Genomic DNA, 20,628 nt, shown 5'->3' on the forward strand with positions numbered 1-20,628 from the left:
GTCACCAAAATTGTTTTAAGCTATCAAGTCATAATTAATTTGAACTTTTTCTCTTAACCATAACTTATATTTATTACTTAATAAATCTTAGTCATTACCTATTTTAAAATGATATAAATTTTGCACTCATTAGAATCATGTTCACATAAACTTGTCAGTGTCTAAATCCATTTACTTCATTCATACATTCCGTCAATTATAAAAATATAACTATAATTTCATATTTGGATAAAATTGTCTGTAAAAATAAGAATTTCAGTTCAACTTGTGTAAACCCACAATATCAGTAGCAGCTAGTAATAATAGTAGGAAATATCAAACTTTTTTTTAACATTAAAAGCCCATAGTAAGTGGAAGCACATAATTAAAAACGTTATATTTGTACTATTGTTGAATATTTTTTAAAAAAAAATTTAGAAATGTTTTGAGGTCAATGAAATGTTTTGTTACTCAATTAAAATCCATCCTTTAATAAGGTGAAAGTTTAAATGCAACTTACGGACCTGTTTGTATATTACCAGAATTTCTAAATAACTTATTAGTTAATGTGTCGAAAATAGAATTGTGCGGTTACCTTACTGTATAGGTATTCTAAATGGATTAACTTTAGTATTAGACTCAATCGAAGCTGAATTTGACCTCTTCTCTGGAGGGGTCATTATTAGCTGCCATAGCTTGAAGCCAGTATCGACTTATCTGACTCTCTATAGAGGGTGTACTTTCTTTCCGCGCGTTCGCAGCTCGAGCCTTTCGCTTCGCTTTACTATGTTTTGTTCGTCGTCTGCCAACTTTTGTCTTCATTTCGGCTATTTTAACAGATAGCTGACTGTCTAGAGAGTTGCGACGTGACTCGACGGAGACGTGACGTAGACTGATGCTGATCTGGGAGTCCTGAGAGTTGCGTCTGTCGGGAGTGGAGCTGAGTGAATGGTGGGTATGTGCGGGCAGGACGAGGGCGTCGCGACGCCGCACGAAGCGAGGCAAGTTGGCCGCCCATGATGATGATAATTCACCACTGTAAAGGGAATATTAACCTATTACAAACTCGTATTATTTTTTTTAAATATCTTCGTAATAGGCTTGGAAATTCGCACAGCAGTGGGAGGCGCAATGCGCACTGACCTTGAGCCACCTAAAAGTTTGACACTGCTTATACTTAGCCTTTTTTTTAATATTCGTAATATTGAAAATGGAATAGAGCTTTTGTGAACATTAACTATAAAAAACTTTTCTTGGTTGCCTTTTGTATATTAAATTATATCAAAAATTACGCTGAATCTTACATTTTATTATTAATACAATAGAATGAAAATTAAATATAAATAATTATTCGATATGAAGAACTTGCATAGCGAAGATTTATAAACTGTCTTTAATTATCCTGCAGTTGAGAAATGTTGTTTCCTAATAAATAATTATTCTTGTACATTTTACAACGGCCGACGTCTGCGAAGCGCATCAAGTCTATTGTAATTGAATATAAAAAGTACCTGTCTAAAAGCAAGGCTCGTTTTATCATTAGCTACGGGTCGTTGTGCATCGAATAGATTTAGTTGGGGTTAATGGACGCAAATGATTGCGTGGAAGTATCGCTTTTGTTATTGCCATGGCCTCATAGAATACTAAAGTTTCGTATGTTTGAATATGTTTTTTTTTTTCATTTTTGTTTTTATAATAAATAAATCAATATGAATTACAATAAGTTATCGTTATAGTCTCTAACCTACATATACAGGGTATGGTATTTTGTGCCTATTTGATTTTCGCCATATTGGCGCTGATGGTTGCGGTGAGTAACGGTGGTGAGGATTGGAACTAATAATACAGATAGAATAATTAAATGTCAGTAAATTCAACAGCCGCGTTAAAGTCCGAACTAAGTTATAAGCTGTTATTTCCAAACAATGTCATTACTAGAGTTTAGTAGTTTTAGTGTATGAAGTAATGGTAGCTATGCTATAATTGTGATAATATTAGCCGCGGACGAGAACAGACTTCTGTCTAAGGCAGGATGTCATAAGTATGGCATGTTGTAGAGTGTGTACCTCTCGTGTTTGTCGTCAGTGTGGCAGTCGATTGGTGCGCGATCGAGACCGAGGCCGACTGGGTCCTGGCGCGAGGCCCCCAGTGAGATGGAGATGCGGCCGCGCGCCGCGAACTCTCCGCGCCGGCGGTACGCGCGCGCTATCAGCTCGTCCTTGCGCGCGCGCCGCGTGCCGTCCGCCTCCACCGAGCAACCGCACTTTCTAACACAATTACACTACATTAATAAGGTTCACTAATGCCTTTAGACCAGAGATCCCCAAAACTATTTTGGACAAGTGACCCCTTTTCCAAAATGAACTGTTACCTCAGACCCCCAAGGTCAAATTACCTACTTTTAAGATCAACCCCCTTATTCATTATGGTCCGATAACTTAAAACAGCTGCTACAGAGTGTTATTTTTCATTCTGACTTAGGTCAATAGAAGAAGACAGAGTGAGAATTAGCAATGCTTTAAGTTAGCAAAATATTATTAATAGGGGTCGATTTTTAGACCTCATCGACCCCCAAAATCAATTTTCGTTTTTGTCGACCCCTAGGAAACTGATATTAACCTTTTGGGGTCCACTTTGGCAATCCCTGCTTTAGACCTTAACCAAAGCTGCCTTATCGTGAGTTTCTATTGTCGCACCTTGTACTATAACATGAAGACTATCTTTTTGTACAAAAGTCTCGGCAGCACAAACCTGGCCATGTAGCGCCTCCAAGCGGATGCAGCGGCCGGGGTCCATGTCCAGGAGGCCATGAGCGCGCCGGCCGCGAAACAGCATAGCAACCGCAGCTGCAGCACCGACACTGACGGACGCGCCCCCACAGAGCACTCCATCTCAGACTCCTTCAGCGCCTCCAGCCGACAGCTGGAATACGTACACGTTTTTATTTAATATAGTAGACGTAAATGTACTTAAAATTAGAAATGGATCATGATCAATCAATATTAAGAAATCAGTAAACTCAACTCTTCAACGATAGTTATTAACTTACATGATATTCTTCATGAAAGCGTCCTTCCAGGAGTCTGCATTTCTAAACTCGTAGAAGTGGCAGGCGACGGTGACGGTGATGAAGACTGCGACGAGCGCGGCGGTGAGCGAGCAGCGAGTGATCGTCTGCCGGATCTTGTTGGCGGCGCGCGCTGAGATAACGTCCTTGCTCGACACGCGCACCGCGATCAGTGAAAATACACCTACAACATACAATAACTACGTCATTACAAAAAATAAATTAGATAATATTATAATCTTCTAAAGAACAACCTCCATAAACAAAGAATATAAAAGTATTCTCAAAAACATTTGAGTATACAAACTTTTTCCCGTATACAAAACTTATTTATTGGACCAGCACATACTATAAGCATCTTTAAGATTGAATAAAACAGTTGCAATTTTTTTTAATTGAATATAGACATCAGCCTTAAGAGCGAAATAATCTAGAAAAAAATCCAACATACCACGTAAAAGAAAGTATCCACCGAGTATCAACACAACAGAGAGCGGAGCTAACAGTAGGGCAGCTCGCATGGGATGGTTGACGTAGCCAACGAAGCAGATGCCGGTGACGCTGCTGCCGTCCACCTCGCCGAATGCCATCGTGGTGATGGTCAGTACCAGCGGCAACGACCACGCCACCAGGTGGAAGTACGCCGCCTTCTTATCTATCCTGTCTTGTATTTTACCTGCAATGAACTAGATAATCAAATTTCCCCAATACAATAAAAAAATATTTCTTTAGAGAGTCTAGTACCTAACATTTTTTTGTAAGGAAAGAATGAGAAGAGAATGTGGATTTAGCTTTTCGGTTTATCTTCTCTGTCTATTAAAGGATTAGAAGGACATTATTATTGTAATCAATGTGCTATTTAAGCAATATTATGTGACAGTTAACTTATTTATCACCCTGCACATATACTATTAAAAATAAATCTGATATTCATACTAATGTTTACTCATTAGTTAAAATACAAAATTAAATATATGTGCTCTCACCTAATGCTCTAAAACTCATATGCCATGCGTATGTGAAAATAACAAACCACACGCATGCCGCCATCATGAAATAATATACCTGGAAACAAAAATATCTAATAAATACTATTACTTTGAACAAATTATTATTTGGGATACTAAAGTAAAATTAGGTCAGATTACGATACTGTCAGCAAATGACAACACATTTGCAAAAGACGATAATTATTAAAAACAAATGTATAAATATTATTTCTGGAAAAATGTTACGGAAATCAGTCAATTATATTGATCTCCGAGGACTTAGTCAATTCACAAATGATTCTATTTAAACATAATCACTAATACAATTTTGTTATATGTTTTATTTATTATTGTAGTATATCTACAACTTACCAAGACAAAAACAACAACACAAGAGAGATTTTCTTCAGCGGAAGGTTCGCCGCGTCGTCTGGTACCATCCTTTGAACATACTATGTCATCTCTAGATCCAACTCCAAATTGCACCAGCCAACTACAACAATAATATAAAAATAAACTTATCAATTAAAATATATGCTTGTATTTAATTCCCACTAATTCTACACTAAGCAACTTAGTGAATCTGATTATGACAGAAAATTATTACAATAACCTAATTCTTACCCCATTGAAGCGACAGCGAAACACACATTAATATAGAAAATGACAAGCGCAGGATACTTGTTAGCGCTACGCCAGTCGATAAGGAATGTGGCAACAGTCAGAAGGTTGAAAGCCAAACAGACCCCAGCGCCCCACGCCACCAGTCTGTGTATTTGTTGGTGTTCATCCACTGAGTACAGCGGGTCACGGCACGGTAGCCCACATCCTGATATACCTGGAACATAGTTAAAAACTGTTACAGTAATATAAAAATTATTTTCAGATAAAACACTGAGTTAATTAAATAAAATTGTTGTAAATTAGAAATCTTTCATAGAATTTAATCATTTACTTTTGCTAGTAGTAAAAAAAAATTACCTTCATAAAAATGTACAGTTTTATCAGTATGTATTAAAGGTGATAAACATTTTCCAGATGTATTAAACTTCATTTCTCTAGCTGCATTATCACATTTTGAGGGAAACCTTGTTGTATTGCATCTCAAAAATGATGGGAAATATGAAGTATTGTATAAAATAGCGCAAGGTTCCATTGTTATTTTACACATTTCATATGAGGGCAGATACACCATGTCCTGTCCAAGTATTCTTTCACATTTTGGCATAAACACGGCACACAATAACGGTTGAATCACCGCCCAACATTTTGGCACATTTATCAATTCCCTGTACAATTCCAACTGATTTTGTATTTTATTTTGGGTGTCATAGAAAGTGAGGTGTACACTAGTTTTATCGTATGGTAATTTAACACCTAAACATATGTTTTTGCCTAATGTTTCGCATCTTGCTTTCCGCACACAACTATCGAGTTTTATTTCTCTTTCTGGAAACCATTGTGTTACTTTCTCCGGTTTGATCAGTCTAAAGTTTGGCGTGCCATTAATGGGTTCCAAGCGTTCTGTCGCATTTTCTCCAATGTCTGTTATAGAATTTTTATCCCCTCCTGAATCATATTGGCTCGCCGTACATACTGAAACTGTCGCCAGCCAGTACACCCATCTCCAAAACATCTGAAACAAATGCATCTCATTTAGCACCTGCACATACATAAGCTTCAAGGGTTGAAATAAAATAAAAATTAAATGAAAACTACACTTTGATTTTATAAATGTTCCTTTATTTATGTAGGTGTTAGAGGGCAATTGCAAATGAAACCCTTGAAAATTTAATAATTTTATTTTGCTACAAATTGGGCTATAAACGAAAATCCTATATCAAAGCACTAAACATGTTACAGAAACCAATATCTAGTTTGGTTTATAGTCCAAGGAAAGTGATAAGGATATGCATCGGAAGTCAGTACAAAAACATAAGTTATTTATACCTGTAAAATTGTTTAATCGAAAATGAATAATAAATTGAGTGTTTTTCATAACTATTGGTACGACTAATGAAACAATGTTGTTTTATGTACCAAAAATATTTTAGTAGCAATGGTTTGGCAGACATTTTTATTTCAAAAAGCTGGCAAATATATTTTGATCAAATTGCTTATTTATATACAAGCATTAAGTGGTTTATTGTGGCTAAAAATATATCAAATGCAACTTTAGTAAAATGTATTCATTAGAACTCGTAAAACACTAAGATTGTACTAAATAAAAACATTTAATACTTAACATGCTCCCTAACAGCTTAATTTATCTATATAAGTAATAAAAAAAGTTTTTAAAATTTTGTACTGACCGATTTGGAAAACAAGGATAGGATATCCCTTGGACAGGTTTTCTTTATTTATGCATTTATTCCCACAGAAACAAAAATTTATACTAAAATTTACATAAGGTAATTAGGTTTATTTTTTTTAATAATTTTTATTTCTTTATTAATAACAAAATTCAAGAAAATACCAGTCTCTTACTATAAAAACGTCGAGAAACTTCTCCACCTTGGCTGCTTTTTGCTCTGCTAAAATGTCGGTCAGTTCTTCACTCTTCCAATCTGCAGCTTTCGTAAGATGATTTACTACCTCCCATGTGTAAAATTACCTGGCATAGCAATGACATAATTTTAAGGCCTTTATCAATATTATAATTAACAAACAAAAGTAACTGATCAACTCACCGGAAATTCCACGTAAAGGAGGTCACCTGTATGTAATTGCAAAATAATTTTTTGACATAATATAAATTTATTATGTTTTCATCTTACCATAATAACAAAAGCCGAAAATAATTATGTACAACAATTTATCGCCTTCACTATATTTTTACACTAAGACACTTACATTTTGAATTCATGAAAGATTTATAGTCTGTGCATGCGTTTACAAAAACATGTGCTAGTTAGAAATTGATTTGCTGCCCCTTCTAAACGAACGATGAGAGCCACCACCCCTACGGGTCCAGGGAGAACCACGTGGGTTACTATTACCTCTCCGGTTTCCACGATGGCCATTAATACCGCGGCCCCTACCTCTATCTTGTGATCTACCACGATCGTGATTTCTACCATAATCGTGTCCTCTTCCTCTATAGTTACCACCCCACCTTTGATTTCTATTAAAACCATCATTCATACCATTATCGCCATCCTCGTCATAATTTTGTTCAAAGTTATCTTCTTCATTGTATTCTTCATCATCTTGTTGAGAAAATTGTTGATTCTCAAAACTGGAATCATAATGGTTCTTAGTGTAACCATTGTCAGGAAAAGGAGGAGGCATGTTGCCCATAGGAGGCATACTCCCCATTGGAGGCATGCTACCCATCGGAGGCATACTACCAATTGGTGGCATATTGCCCATCGGAGGCATACCAGCCATGTGGGGTGGTGGCATATTCATTGGTCCCATTGGAGGCCCCATATTCATAGCCATTGGGGGTCCCATTAGGCCCATTTGAGGCATGTTATTCATCGGTCCCATGTTGTTCATATCTGAGCCATTGTCATAATTATTATACTGTTCTTCATTATTTTGTTCTGTAAGAGAAACATCATTTTCCTCATCATAGAATTGGTCATCAATGTAATCTTCTTTTTCTTTATCTTCATCATCAGGATTTTCAGAATCGGGATTATGGACAGGATATTCAAATGGTGTGAAATTTTCATCATCAGCATCATGTTCTAAATGAGGCATCATATCATGCAACTCTTCTATTTCACCAGTTGCAATGTATCTTTTTAAAGCAATAGGTCCTTCTGTTATTGCCTTCTCTAGTTTGGAGCCAGCATCAACAGTAATTAATTTACCATAGATATAAATAGCAGATGGTGTCAATTGTTGAAGTGGTACAGCACCAGGCACAGACTCCACTAAAGCTTGAGTTAAAGCTTCACTGGCAGCATCATCTACTGATGGACCATGATTCCACTGTGCTTGGAAGTTTCTTGGTATAGGTTTACTATATGGTACTTTCTTTATTTTCTTTTCAAATTCCATTGGCACAAAGGTTGTGTCCAGATCTAAGCCAGGTATAACCTTATCAGTGTCAGATGAAAATATTTCAACTTTGTCTTCAGGACCCATTCCAGGTATAACAGCTGGTTCCTCTAAATCATTGTCATCTTGGACACCTGGTGGTAGAGTATTCAAATTATATTTGTCTCTCATTTGATCTCCAGGACGATTTCGAGTCCAAAATTTTGATGTGTGATCATTCGAACCTGAACATAATATATGTCCTAAAGGATGCCATGCCATAGTCCATACAATAGACTCATGAGCACCTTCAATACAACCAACTTCTTTATCAGTTCCTACATTCCAGAACAGAATAGCTCCATCAGAACCTCCAGAACAAAATAATCCTTCATGATGAGGGTGCCATACTACACTTGAGGCCTCTTTTTTATGCCCCCTAAATACCTGTAGTTCTGTTCCAAGTTTACGTATATCAAATAATTTTAGTAAATGATCCCTTGATGCAGTTATCAGCCAATTGCCATTATCATTCCATTTTAAATCCATTACTGTAGATTTATGTGCATGAAGAGTTGATAAAGCAGTTCCAGACTTAGGATCCCACAATTTTATTGGTTGTTGATTATCTTTACTTCCTGATACAATAAGAGCTTTTGTTGGATGCCATTGGACACACTTTACATCTGCACCATGACCTCTCAATATTCTTTCTTCTTGACATCTATAGAAATCAAATATACGTAATGTGCCATCATCAGAACACGTAACAATCTTAGAATCACTAGGGCTAAAACTAATTCCTCTTACTGCTTCTTTGTGAGCTTGGTACATTTTAACATTATTCATATTGCTTTGCCAATACTTGATAAAGCCGGAATGATCACCAGTTACCATCCAGCCTTCACCATGCGACCATACCATAGATCTTACTGGGGAATCATGAGCTTGTAAGATTGTTTCAAAATTAAAAGTAAGTCCATTCCATAATGTGAATTCTCCGGAAGATGCTCCAGTTATTAATCTACGACCTTCTGGCGTCCACGCTACTGCGAAGATTGGACATCGCATTTTGTTAGTGGCGGTTTTAACGAAACGTGTTGTGACAGCGTTAATAGGATTATCAGGATAAGAGGGTGGCGGTAACAGGTCAGGAGTATACATAGCATCCGGTTGCAGTGCGTGTCTGTCCCGCCAGTCTCTTTGCCACACACGACATTCTAAAGCTTTTATAATAGCAGCATTATAGTCAACAGTTTTACGCATAACAGATTTACGGAGACGTTTACCATCGAAATCATCTTGAGTCATGTTGAGGGGACCCTGAGGTGGGAAGCGCATCTGGTAGTTGAAAGGCCTAAAATTATGGCGTATGTTGTTACGACCCGGTGGGCCCATTGGACCACCCATGCCGGGAGGAGGCATGCTCATATTCGGTGGAGGATGTCCGAAATCCATGTTTTAACTTCAATACCTAATTAGAGAAACATTTATGTTACTACATCATTCATAACAAAGTTGCTAGAACGTTATTAAGGTAAGGTTGAGGTTTCTTTTCATCTTACCTTGTTTTTAAAAAATACAGGTTGACATTATACACTTTGCACTTCCACTACACAACACAAAAGTTTTGATTGTCAGTATGTAATTATTAAATGAGAGGAATAACAAATAAATAAAACAAATTAATCTAACCTATTGAATGCTAACTTTACAGTTTGGAAAGATCGCTACCGAAAGCTACATAGCCAACGAACCAAGCCAGCCATGTTTGATCACTTCACCACAGACAAAGACAAACCACAAACTATGAGGCTATGAAGTTGAAGGAAGGATAAAATTGTGAGTGTGTCGTACCAAAGTATTTTTTAATTTCCTTAAAAATTGCTGTGGAAATTGGTTTCAAAGACATTTTATTGAGTTAATTTCACACGTTCGTGATATGAGTCAACTTTTTTATTTTTATTTAATTGTCTTCTTCAATCAACTACTAATTAAATACATCAAAAAGTATTGCCACACGCATACTATCAATTTTTACTGTTCTCAATCCATTGCAATTTATTTTTTCATGGATGGAGCCTCTTACCCATCTTACTAATATTAGAAATATGAAAGTTTAGATGTATGTTAAATTGAAAGTTTATTATTAGGTATCTCCAGTACGGTGAAAAGAATATCTATGAAATTTGTTACAGACATAGAACAATCTGAAAGAACACATAGGCTATCCATTATCCAGGAAATGTGTACGGTTTCATTTATTTCTCTTACTCACCTATATACTCGATAACTCCGGAACGGATCAACACATCTTATTGAAATTTGGCATAGATACAGAACAGAACTAAATAACACGTGAGATTGTTATCGCCCTTTTTTTCAATTCAGCGCAGTCGAAGTCTTTGGCTAGTGTACATATATCAGAACCAGATTTGTCTAATGAAACTAACTGCAGCCTTCATACCGAGATCCAGTTGCAGGAAGCAGAAACAGCTGTTGTATGAATGGCCTACATTTTTTGAGCTGAGTTGAATGAATGACTTACGCAGAGTATTTCCGAAGTAACCTTAGATGTAGTACTTAGACGTACCCCTAATGAGTAACATCCCTCTTTACTCCATCTCAGTCTCTTTTCTTCGTTACTTTATTTTTAACTAGCGACCCGCCCCGGCTTCGCACGGGTGCAATGCAAAATATACCTACTACAGAATAAATGCACAATTTATTTAAGGTACTTAAATGGATATAAGGATTAATGCTGTATTGTTTAAAATCACTTCGTAAAAGAATAAAAATGGTTATGCTGGGTTATCCCTAAGAGATAGACATATACCATCGCGGACTTTTTTGTTGAACTTTTTAAGGTGAACAATACTGTAGTACATTATTTTGGTCTATCTCGTAGGGTTCAGCCAGCGTTTGCAATATAAGCGCAAAAAAACGTGCTTATTTACGACATCACATTAGAAAACTTTAAATTTATCAGTGTTTCTCTACTATATTATGCATTTATTATACATACAAACCTTCCTTAAGAATCACTCTATCTATTAAAAAAAACCGCGTCAAAATCCGTTGCGTAGTTTTAAAGATCTAAGCATACATACGGACATACAGCGAAAGCGACTTTGTTTTATACTATGTATTGATTGATTATTGAGTGCTTCCCACATAATGTGTGGTAAAATAATTGTATCGTTTTATTTATAGTTTTTTATTTATTACAAATTTATGTTTAGAAGTCTTTTGAGTATTAAGCTATAATTATTTAGCTTATGATTACTTCGTCCGACCGTAAAAATTAAGCCAAAAAAAAATCATATCTTACTTTAGGCTCATTAGTCAGAACAAACTTCTTTTATTTTTCTAAATTCTTGTTCTGGTTATTAGGTAAAGCTGATTTTTGTGGGTGTAATAGCCCGAGTCAAAGCTCCTGAGAGAGGTTCAGGCTAAGCACCATCTACGCTTGGCCACCTCGAGCCAGCTCCTTCTAAAAAAAATACAACATCCTAGGTCTGCAACCGAGAATTTGCAGTGTCAAATTTCCAATATAGTCCGGAAGTCTCCTTCTTATGTGACCACAGTAATAGTTACAGTTGACAACATCTAATATGAATTATTCCTTTGAAAAATAATTTCTACCTACTGACTTTACGTTCGCATAACTATTAACGTTCTTCTTCAAAATCTTTTAATTTGATTTTGAAAGTTATTACGCTGGGACAAAAGACTAGAAAAATTATTTTCTCAATGGAATGGACGTTTTATAAATTCCGCTATAGTGTATATTGTACATTTATAACAGAATACTTATTTGTAAATAAAAAAAAAATCATCAACTTGTTCCCTAGCAAATATTGTGACAGCAGTTGAAAGAAAAACTTGCGCATATAGCTTTATAAGTGACTATGATTGCTCATGGTATGATCAAATATTTGATCTGTTAAAGTTCCATGGCAGTTAAATAGCATAAATAGGCAATACATCATAGCCAGTAAAATAGTCACAGTCGACACTTGTTTAACATCACACTACCATCACACGCTCTCTAGTCAGACATTTTTGTAGTACAAATCTATTGTAGTTCGCAAGGTAAAATTTGAATTACTAATTTTATAAATATAACCTTAAGCAGATCATTCTCTTTTAACTATATTATACGAAATATGCATTTTGGTTTGTTAAATAATTATATATCCGATCTAATATATATTTTTATAAATTAGGATTTTTTAAGTATACCGCCTGTTCACGCAAACTGCAAAAAAATTGTACGAAACTAAATTGTAAATATGGGGAAATTAAGTAAAGTAAAAAAGGAATACAAAATCTTACAAATTAATAATTTCCTTTAAGGTTAAGGCAAGGCGATGATAATCCTTGTAGTATTATTGGTGCTCGCTTGCTGCTACTGGACGTATTGGAGTGCGGGAGCCAGACGTTTAGACCGGGCCACCGCCGCCCTGCCAAGCCCACCCACTCTGCCTCTACTGGGAAATGCTACGCTATTCATTGGTAACTCTGAACGTAAGTTTAAATTTCAACCAGGAGTGAACAATAAATCTAAAGCATGAATATCGCTTAGGCCATCGTTTAATGTTCAAAAAAAAAATTCTGGTAAAAGTCTAAAGATATAACGAACATATTATGTTATTGTAAAAGCACGAATTCCGGTAAGTTCAGATTTACCAACTAGTTATGATAATAGTCTGAAAAGTTTGATTAAGATGTTTCCATTTCACTTGGATAATCGTAAGAATTCCTTCAAGAACACGCTAAATATCGATAAACGGCTGAATAAAATAAAAAGATAATTTAATTTTAAATAAGAAATTTAAATATTTAATCTAATTCCCTTTAAAATGTAAACAGCTGTTTATCGACATTTACCGAGAATTATCTCTAGTATAATATTATTAATAGTACTCTTAATATTAATAGTAATATTATTAATAGTAATCTAATCTTGAAAGTTATCAAATAAATAGTGGTAAATAATCGTAACAAAATTTAAAGACTTTTACCATATCTTGTTAGTAAAAATTAGGCTTCACTGGTATATCTTTGGATTGCCCAAGCTTATTATTTTACAGTAACAAGCACTTACATATAAGTGAGAAGTGTAAATAGTGTTTGTTTGCTTTATTTATTCGCTACAGTACGTTTATTGCGTTGGAATCACGCATCATACGCGTATTAGAAGGTTTTCGTCTTATAATATGTATATGATGTTAATTGAATAATCATCTATTGATTTTTTTAATAGAAATTGTCAAAACTCTCGATGAAATTGCAGTATTGAGCTATAAACATAAAGGAGCTGTAAAACTCTGGCTTGGTCCTAAACTTTACGTAGGTGAGTAACCTAAGAGCAAGTCCATGCATAAGTAAATCTGCCTTTTATTTTCATCCAAGATATAATTTAGACGGTGCTTCTTATGATACATTCATTTAACGCTACGATTGGAAACGAAAAATGTAACTGATTAATATTTTCCAGCTGTAAGTAACGCGGAAGACGCGAAAGTAATTCTGGAGAATTGTTTAGATAAAGATGTTGTATACCGTTTTCTCCGGGCATGGCTCGGACATGGACTTTTTGTCGCCCCACGTAAGTACCAAACAGTATTAAAGATTTCAAAAATATTTTATAGAAAATAAATCAATATTATTGTATAATTTCAGTTAACACGTGGAAATCTCATAGAAAAGTACTGTTACCAGTGTTTAATAATAAAGTCGTAGAGGATTATTTAGGAGTAATTGGCGAACAAGCAGACATATTGGTTGAAAGACTTTCTGAACAAATCGACAAGGGATACTTCGACATATTTCGATACGTAACCGCCTGTACACTGGACATTGTATTTGGTAAACACTTTTTATTTATTAACTCATCGAAAGAGCCGAGGAAAAGTTATTTTGTTTGTTGACCACATCTTCCTATCTACTGCCGCGATGAGCGTTACGTTTGCGCTGTCATTTTTTTGTCAGAAAAAAATCGCAGCGAAACGTTTAAGGAAAACAAAAAAGGCAAAGTTAGAAAGAAAGAGAATAAGTCAAAAGTTCGAAGAGTTATTAGTGGTGCCCACCACATTAGATGGAACTTGTGTAACATGAAATATTAAGTATTTTCGTAATATTTGAATACATTGGGATGTTGATACCTTGACCGTAAATATCGTATGCGTATTATATTAGTTAAAAAGAAGGCGTAGTACTCAGTTTGTTTGCTAATCTTATAAGAAGGTAATCTCGAATCTCGCAATAGTATTGTTTGATCACGTTTGTCAAAACAAATAGGTAAGAATATGTACTAGCTATACGTTCTTGTTATTACGTGCATTGTATTTAATATAACCCCCAATATTATCATGTTATGTGTAACTAACTTGATCAACGTCTTCATCAGCTCACTATTAGGGGCTTGGAGCCTTGTGAATCACGCTGGCCTAGTACAGATTAGTTGACTTCACACTTATTGATTTTCTTCGCAGTATGCGCAGGACATATGTTCATCACAATGTTTTCCTTTACCGTAATTACGTCGGATAAATGTAAATATGTAAATCGAAAAACACATTGGTGCATGGCGGGATTCGGACCCAGGACTTGCAGATTTAAGTCAAGTTAACCCCTGAGCCACCGACGCTGTAACTATCTTGACTTTTATAAAAAAAACAAAGGTTGTTCATTTAAGTGTGACTTCACTGACATTGATACAAAGTTCCAAGGCTATTTAGGATTTATTAGATACGCTTCTATTAGATAATATATGAAAGGATTGTGTGATAGAAGATATAATTAAGTATAAACTGAGTTGACCGCTAGTATAATTTGTTAACAGAAACAGCGATGGGTGAGCGGATGGACATCCAACACTCCCCAGATACGCCGTACCTTCGCGCCCGTCATACCGTCATGACAATACTCAACATGCGCTTCTTCAAGGTGTGGCTCCAACCCGACTGGCTCTTCAACTTGACTTCGTACGCTAAAGAACAAAGCGAAAGCATCGATCTTACACATAAGTTTACAGACGAGGTTAGTTTTATATTTCCTTCCAATCCAACGCCAAAATTAAGTAAACACAGGAAACTTAAAAACTACTGGACCGATTTCAAAAATTCTTTTGCCATTAGATAGCTACATTATTACTAATTAACATAGACTAGATATTTATTAGGTACAATATGTTTTTAATTCTGCGCTGAATACGTCGCGTGCAGAATATATCACAAATAATTAGGTGAAAAATGAAAATATTTATTGACAAAATAGGTATAATATTTATTCATTTAAAAAATTGTTAACTTTCATGTGTATTTTTAGGCGGTCCGAAAACGACGATTACTATACGAGCGAAATAAATCTAGGGAAAAAAATGATAATTCAGGTATGTTTTAGTTATTTTTGTTAGTTAAGTACACAAGGTAAACTATTGCGCAAAATACTTCGTGATACAAACCTTAAGTAAAATGTTCAACAATGTATTTACTAAACGCACACCACATCACTACCCAATAGGTGGATTTGTGCTCAAGGACTAATTTATTAGTTATAAAAAAACCTTATTATTACATGCAAATTGTTTTTGTTATTAGCAGATAATCGAGTTCACCTTTATGTACATACAAATCCTGTAGACAACAATGTCACATATAATTCAGTACAGATATGGCTTACGTAAGTGATATAATCGTAAAATAATACAAATGTACATAAAATTTTACATCATAAGTACTCACTTATACTTATGATGTAAAATTTTATGTACATTTGTTGTATTGCGGTTCTAATAAACAATGGGTACTTCACGCTAAAGCAATCTAAGAGTCGCCTTGCTTATTAACTTACTTAGTTTAAGACAAACTCGTTGAGAACATCTTCTATTTGGAATTAGTCATATAATATGGCATTAAACTCGTATTATTAACTGGTCTTTGCCCACGACTCCGACTGCGCGGATTAAAGTAAAATAACTTAATTGGCATGTATGGTATTCCAGACTATTTTTCACATAAATACCAAAATTAAACGAGATCCATTTATATCGTTATAGAGATACGTGATACATAGTAACAAACTTCTATCCATCCATTTATTTATCCAAACTTTCGCATTTATAATATTGGTACATATGATGTTCGACATTACAGCTAAATCATAGGTGTCCGTAGGTAACTGCTGTAACAAATGAACAGGAATATTTTCATCAGGCTCAGTATCTTTAATAAATCCGAGATAACAATATATCTATTTGTATACAGATGCTACATTCGTAAAACCTCACGATAAGTCAAACTATGTTAATGTTAATATAAACTTGTCATTGACAACTTTTGTATTTGTCACTAACAAAGTTGTACACTATGACCTTGAACACTAAGGTTTTATTGTAAGCTAGTTTTGTCTTGTGACTTCATTTTTATCGAGCATTTTATATATTTATTCCCTTCTTAATTTGTTATATTTATGTAAGTTATAAAATTTCACGCCTCTATCCAATTAATGGCTCTCATTCCACCTGCTTCGTGGGTTTATCAATTTATAAATAATATTAAACTAGCTGTTCCCGGCTTTTTAATACATAAACAATGATTCAAAAATATGCAGTAATTGCTATTATCCTGCATTATACAGAAGCGTGTGTTTACGCTTAACAATAATAGTATGAATTAAAAATATAACTTTTATTATATTATTATTAAACTTTTAGTAGACACATGTAGATGTATAAAACAATGGACTATTATACCGGTCTACATAACAATATTTTGCGGGGCGACTTTTAAAACGCCATCCGAATCCAATCCGAAATAATTTATTTAATTTAATAACCATTAGGTAACTTAACAATGTGACATTAGCCTAGTAGTTGCGTGTCCTACTAATTAAAAACCCTAAAAGTAAACCAGAAACATCGCCTCGAAATATTTTTTCATTACCGTAAGTTCATATTAAACAAAGGTCTTCGATTACACGTTACATTACACGTTAACAGATGGCAAGCTCCGTGTGGTATTGGACATGTTATTCGGGAGGGAGATAGAGTTCACCGACGAGCAGCTAAGAGAGCACATCGACTCTATCACCATTGCTGGCAACGACACCACCGCGCTGGTCACAGCCTATACCCTCGTCCTGCTTGGCCTACATCACAACGTGCAAGAGGAAGTCTATCAAGAGTACATTTCGAATTGTTATTATTAGTAGGAAGTAAGATATAGTGAGATTATAGCTTGACGAATTCACAACATTATAAACGTATATTTTTTCAGACAACTTTCTATCTTCGGTAAATCAAGACGAAATGCTACAAAAGAAGATGTTCAGGACATGCACTGCTTGGAGAGGGTAATAAAGGAAAGCATGCGTTTGTATTGCGTGGTGCCTATCGTAGCTCGAAACATTGACAGGGACTTATATTTACGTAAGCGTTACTTGTAATTTTGACCACTTAGTTCAGCTAGGTTACACCAGAACTTTTCACCGAAACTTCCCATCACACATTCCTCTAGCGATACAACGACAAAGAAGGATAATATGTTGAATAGAAATCTATATTGACCTATAATTTGCACAAGGCACAAATATCATGACCATTTTTAGTCACAGGTAATAATTTTCAGCTCATTGTGGAGTAACATTGCCTGCTGGGACGAGCGCGGTAGTTGGTGCATTTGCGGTTCACCGCTCCAAAGCAGAATGGGGTCCGAATGCTGATGAATTTGATCCCGACAGGTTCCTGCCTGAAAGATCTATTGGCCGACATCCTGCTGCTTTCTTACCCTTTAGTTATGGATACAGAAATTGCATCGGCAAGTACCAAAAACATTTCATTTGTGTTATTTATTCTTAACATTTCATTTGGCCTATTTTTTCTATATGGCTACAGAGCTTCGTATACACCTAAGGAGTGTTAATTATTCGGCAATATTTATTACAGGTCGAAATTTTGGCATGATAATAATGAAGAGCATAATCTCGAGCATTGTTAGATCATACAAAATCAATGCACAAGAAATTGGACCATTGAAAATGGAACTTCTATTGTTCCCTATTAACGGACATCAAGTTCGTATTACAAAAAGATGAAACCTTATTTTGCTTAGATTACGTAATTGTATAGTAAATCGCCGCCTTGTTACAGCTGAAAAATTTACTTAAAATCATATCTTATGTGAATGTTTTGAAAATCCTACCTTAAGGTATGTCCGATGAGTAATGAATTACAAATAATTATCTTTTAGACTAATTTATTTACTGTCATGGTTTTATTATATTAATCACGTGATTTTTTTTTGTTTTAATAAAAATATTTATTCTGGTACTTCCGTTGTCTCTTCAGTTTCATTTTGACTGTTCTTCTTTTTGCCCTTATCGGGTGAAACTGTATAAAGTGTCATGAGAGGTTCCGTGGTGTAGTCGAACTCCATGATGGCCTCGTGGTCGATAACGTCACGCGAGTCGTCGACGCCACAGTTCAGGAACTTGGCGTACTTCGTCAGATCGAGGAAGCCGACTCCGCACGGTCGGTCGACGAGACGCGACGTCATCATGCCGAGGACGAAGCCAGAGCACACGACAACCGAACCAATATCGTCCTTGAAAACATGACTTTATAATACACTGAAAGAGACCTACATAAGTCGAACACCATAAATATTTGTGGCATGGTATATTACTGTATTAGCAAAGTAAAATCAATAAAGCTACAGATATTGACATAACATCAGGTGGATGTAGTTGCTCATTACAAGTTTAGTTTAGTTTAACTCTATTACGAGATAAAATAAAAAAAATCGTACTTACCGGACACAACGCTCCGTACTTATCATTCTGTCAAGTATAAATTATTATCATTTTTACACTTTACAATTTTATCTAAACATCATGATTAAAATTTTATAGTATTTTTTGTATACTTAGCCTAATTTGGCTTTTTCGTGAAACTCAAAGAAGCTGTTATTTTTTTTATTTCAATAAGTATTTACGATTCGTATTATGAAGATAGTAGTTTCCTTTCCACATGAAAGATGTGAAGTGCGCTAGGAACGCCAAATACGTAGGTAATTAATTTCTTTATATCCCTATTGGTTGCTAAATTTGTATTACTTCGTAAACATGTTTAGTATTCATAAGAGATTTAAAATGATAAAGCAACCCAGTCACCGCGGCTGAGGTGCGGTACAAACTGTGCCGCGATGACTGGGTTGATGGGTTGCCCCAAACATGACATCGTACCTTACAACGTGGCTGACGAATGCAAAGATATCTGTTGTCATAATTCCACAAGCTAATGCAATATTTTGACGGCAACAGAGTAATCTCCAATCGATAGAGATGAATTAACACCGGGACTAAGAAACCCTAAAATGTTTATTATTATTTAAAAAAAATCACTTAAAAGAAATATACGTTAAAACAACAAGTTGTTAGTTTATGGTATTGTACTTACGCCTCTCCTGCTTCCCCATCCGTAAATTCGGCAAGAGCGATCCCTGTGCCTAGTTTCAACGCGAGGCGCCGCCGATCCGTACCGGACCTTATTGACGACATAATCAGCACCTTCCTCTGGCTGATGAAACGAAAACTGTTCGCTTAATATCAGTAATGCCAGGTTATCCGGCTGACAGTCTTTCCATCGCATCGAATGGTTGTATCCTGTAATTATATAAGTAAAGACGCTCCGTGGCGTTAATCAAACTGCTATTACTAAAGCTATGTTGTTCAATTTTGCTATAGAGGCTATTCGGTCGGTAGGTGAAGTTACGTGCAAAACTAAATTATATAATAATTACCCAACAAATCGCTTTATCCAAAGACTTTGAAAAATTGAAACGAGCAAAGTAAAACGTGTTTATAGCCCAAAAGTATTACTTACCTTGATGTATGCAAAGGTTATTCACCGTCCTACTAATCCCAGTTCTTTCTAAAAACATGTGGCTACCAGCAAATACATCGAACCTATATTTTTCACCGAAGACACAACTCGCCGGCGTGAGAACAACATGGGGTTCTAATATGACACCAGTGCAAAAAATCATAGCGTGCGACAAGTAATAAACCTAAAAAATTTTACATTATAGCTTCCTTCTATTATTTTTTGAAACGTTGAATTTTCTAAAAAAGGAAACTTACGATAAATTGTGCCTCATTATTGTCGGCTTTCTGGCCGAGAAAACCCGCGGCATTATTAAAATCCATTTCCACTGTAACAATTATTTTTTTACGTTTGATCAATTTGAAAAACCCCAAAACATTACTAGTATTAGTAGTATGAAAAGTGTTCCAATTGTAACTTTTATTAGAAATTATCTACTAATAATACATATTTGAAAAATTTACATAGTGTCGAAATTCCACCGATCTGCCCTGCCCCCATTTTGTAGATTCAAAAAATCGTGTGTCGTGGGTGAATCGGATTCCAGAATTTAATATACATAAAATAGTAAACGTTATACAAATTGCATGGCAATGTTATTTATCACTTTAATTAGGAAGGCAACTCCGTGAAAAAACAAAGTAACCAATCATAAGATTAACAAAAAAAAACTGAAATAAAGTACGATAAGAAAATTATATTAAGAGATGTAA

The 20,628-nt window shown here is 35.3% G+C and overlaps 4 protein-coding genes across 5 annotated transcripts; 1 reads left to right on the forward strand and 3 right to left on the reverse strand.

Moving 5' to 3' along the window:
• Nucleotides 1-428: 428 nt before the first annotated feature.
• Nucleotides 429-9,404, reverse strand: LOC106721014 (protein smoothened). 2 transcript variants are annotated; one of them, XM_014515838.2, is made up of 10 exons: nucleotides 9,315-9,404; nucleotides 5,017-5,671; nucleotides 4,660-4,873; nucleotides 4,408-4,528; nucleotides 4,033-4,111; nucleotides 3,498-3,722; nucleotides 3,029-3,230; nucleotides 2,731-2,901; nucleotides 2,046-2,246; nucleotides 429-1,015 (listed from the first exon to the last, which is right to left on the reverse strand). In XM_014515838.2, the coding sequence occupies exons 1-10, from the start codon at nucleotides 9,324-9,326 to the stop codon at nucleotides 619-621; spliced, it is 2,277 nt and encodes a 758-aa protein (XP_014371324.2). In that variant the 5' UTR covers nucleotides 9,327-9,404; the 3' UTR covers nucleotides 429-618. The 2 variants fall into 2 exon arrangements, with proteins under 2 accessions (XP_014371324.2, XP_014371325.2); XM_014515839.2 differs by lacking the exon at nucleotides 9,315-9,404 and adding an exon at nucleotides 6,523-6,753.
• LOC106721013 (pre-mRNA 3' end processing protein WDR33) lies at nucleotides 6,839-9,803 on the reverse strand. The gene is made up of 2 exons (XM_014515837.2): nucleotides 9,591-9,803; nucleotides 6,839-9,499 (listed from the first exon to the last, which is right to left on the reverse strand). Exon 2 carries the CDS (start codon nucleotides 9,481-9,483, stop codon nucleotides 6,943-6,945), a length of 2,541 nt encoding a protein of 846 aa, XP_014371323.2. The 5' UTR covers nucleotides 9,484-9,499; nucleotides 9,591-9,803; the 3' UTR covers nucleotides 6,839-6,942.
• Nucleotides 9,804-12,027: 2,224 nt separating this feature from the next.
• LOC106721050 (cytochrome P450 4c3) lies at nucleotides 12,028-18,247 on the forward strand. Its single transcript, XM_014515914.2, has 11 exons — nucleotides 12,028-12,120; nucleotides 12,385-12,555; nucleotides 13,295-13,384; nucleotides 13,529-13,639; nucleotides 13,714-13,899; nucleotides 14,876-15,072; nucleotides 15,361-15,424; nucleotides 17,033-17,216; nucleotides 17,310-17,461; nucleotides 17,661-17,849; nucleotides 17,978-18,247. Exons 2-11 carry the CDS (start codon nucleotides 12,399-12,401, stop codon nucleotides 18,124-18,126), a joined length of 1,479 nt encoding a protein of 492 aa, XP_014371400.2. The 5' UTR covers nucleotides 12,028-12,120; nucleotides 12,385-12,398; the 3' UTR covers nucleotides 18,127-18,247.
• A 77-nt stretch (nucleotides 18,248-18,324) lies between these two features.
• LOC106721051 (lectizyme) lies at nucleotides 18,325-20,477 on the reverse strand. The gene is made up of 7 exons (XM_014515916.2): nucleotides 20,380-20,477; nucleotides 20,173-20,243; nucleotides 19,916-20,099; nucleotides 19,490-19,695; nucleotides 19,276-19,401; nucleotides 18,844-18,870; nucleotides 18,325-18,635 (listed from the first exon to the last, which is right to left on the reverse strand). Exons 1-7 carry the CDS (start codon nucleotides 20,414-20,416, stop codon nucleotides 18,351-18,353), a joined length of 936 nt encoding a protein of 311 aa, XP_014371402.2. The 5' UTR covers nucleotides 20,417-20,477; the 3' UTR covers nucleotides 18,325-18,350.
• Between the last annotated feature and the right edge of the window lie 151 nt (nucleotides 20,478-20,628).

Source organism: Papilio machaon, chromosome 15 (assembly GCF_912999745.1).
Source record: "Papilio machaon chromosome 15, ilPapMach1.1, whole genome shotgun sequence".
Classification (NCBI taxonomy): domain Eukaryota; kingdom Metazoa; phylum Arthropoda; class Insecta; order Lepidoptera; family Papilionidae; genus Papilio; species Papilio machaon.

What these genes read in the sequence shown, in the direction of transcription:
- LOC106721014 (XM_014515838.2), bottom strand. An exon ending in GTGTTGTTGTTTTTGTCTTG is followed by an intron (nt 4,112 to 4,407) that starts GTAAGTTGTAGA and finishes TTTTGTTTCCAG; the next exon opens with GTATATTATTTCATGATGGC. An exon ending in TGGATACTTTCTTTTACGTG is followed by an intron (nt 3,231 to 3,497) that starts GTATGTTGGATT and finishes TGTATGTTGTAG; the next exon opens with GTGTATTTTCACTGATCGCG.
- LOC106721013 (XM_014515837.2), bottom strand. Translation starts at nt 9,483, where the DNA reads ATGGATTTCGGACATCCTCCACCGAATATGAGCATGCCTCCTCCCGGC.
- LOC106721050 (XM_014515914.2), top strand. Translation starts at nt 12,399, where the DNA reads ATGATAATCCTTGTAGTATTATTGGTGCTCGCTTGCTGCTACTGGACG. An exon ending in CACATAAGTTTACAGACGAG is followed by an intron (nt 15,073 to 15,360) that starts GTTAGTTTTATA and finishes GTGTATTTTTAG; the next exon opens with GCGGTCCGAAAACGACGATT. An exon ending in TGACAGGGACTTATATTTAC is followed by an intron (nt 17,462 to 17,660) that starts GTAAGCGTTACT and finishes AATAATTTTCAG; the next exon opens with CTCATTGTGGAGTAACATTG.
- LOC106721051 (XM_014515916.2), bottom strand. Translation starts at nt 20,416, where the DNA reads ATGGGGGCAGGGCAGATCGGTGGAATTTCGACACTAT. An exon ending in CGGTGGAATTTCGACACTAT is followed by an intron (nt 20,244 to 20,379) that starts GTAAATTTTTCA and finishes TAATTGTTACAG; the next exon opens with TGGAAATGGATTTTAATAAT. An exon ending in GATGGGGAAGCAGGAGAGGC is followed by an intron (nt 19,402 to 19,489) that starts GTAAGTACAATA and finishes TAAACATTTTAG; the next exon opens with GGTTTCTTAGTCCCGGTGTT.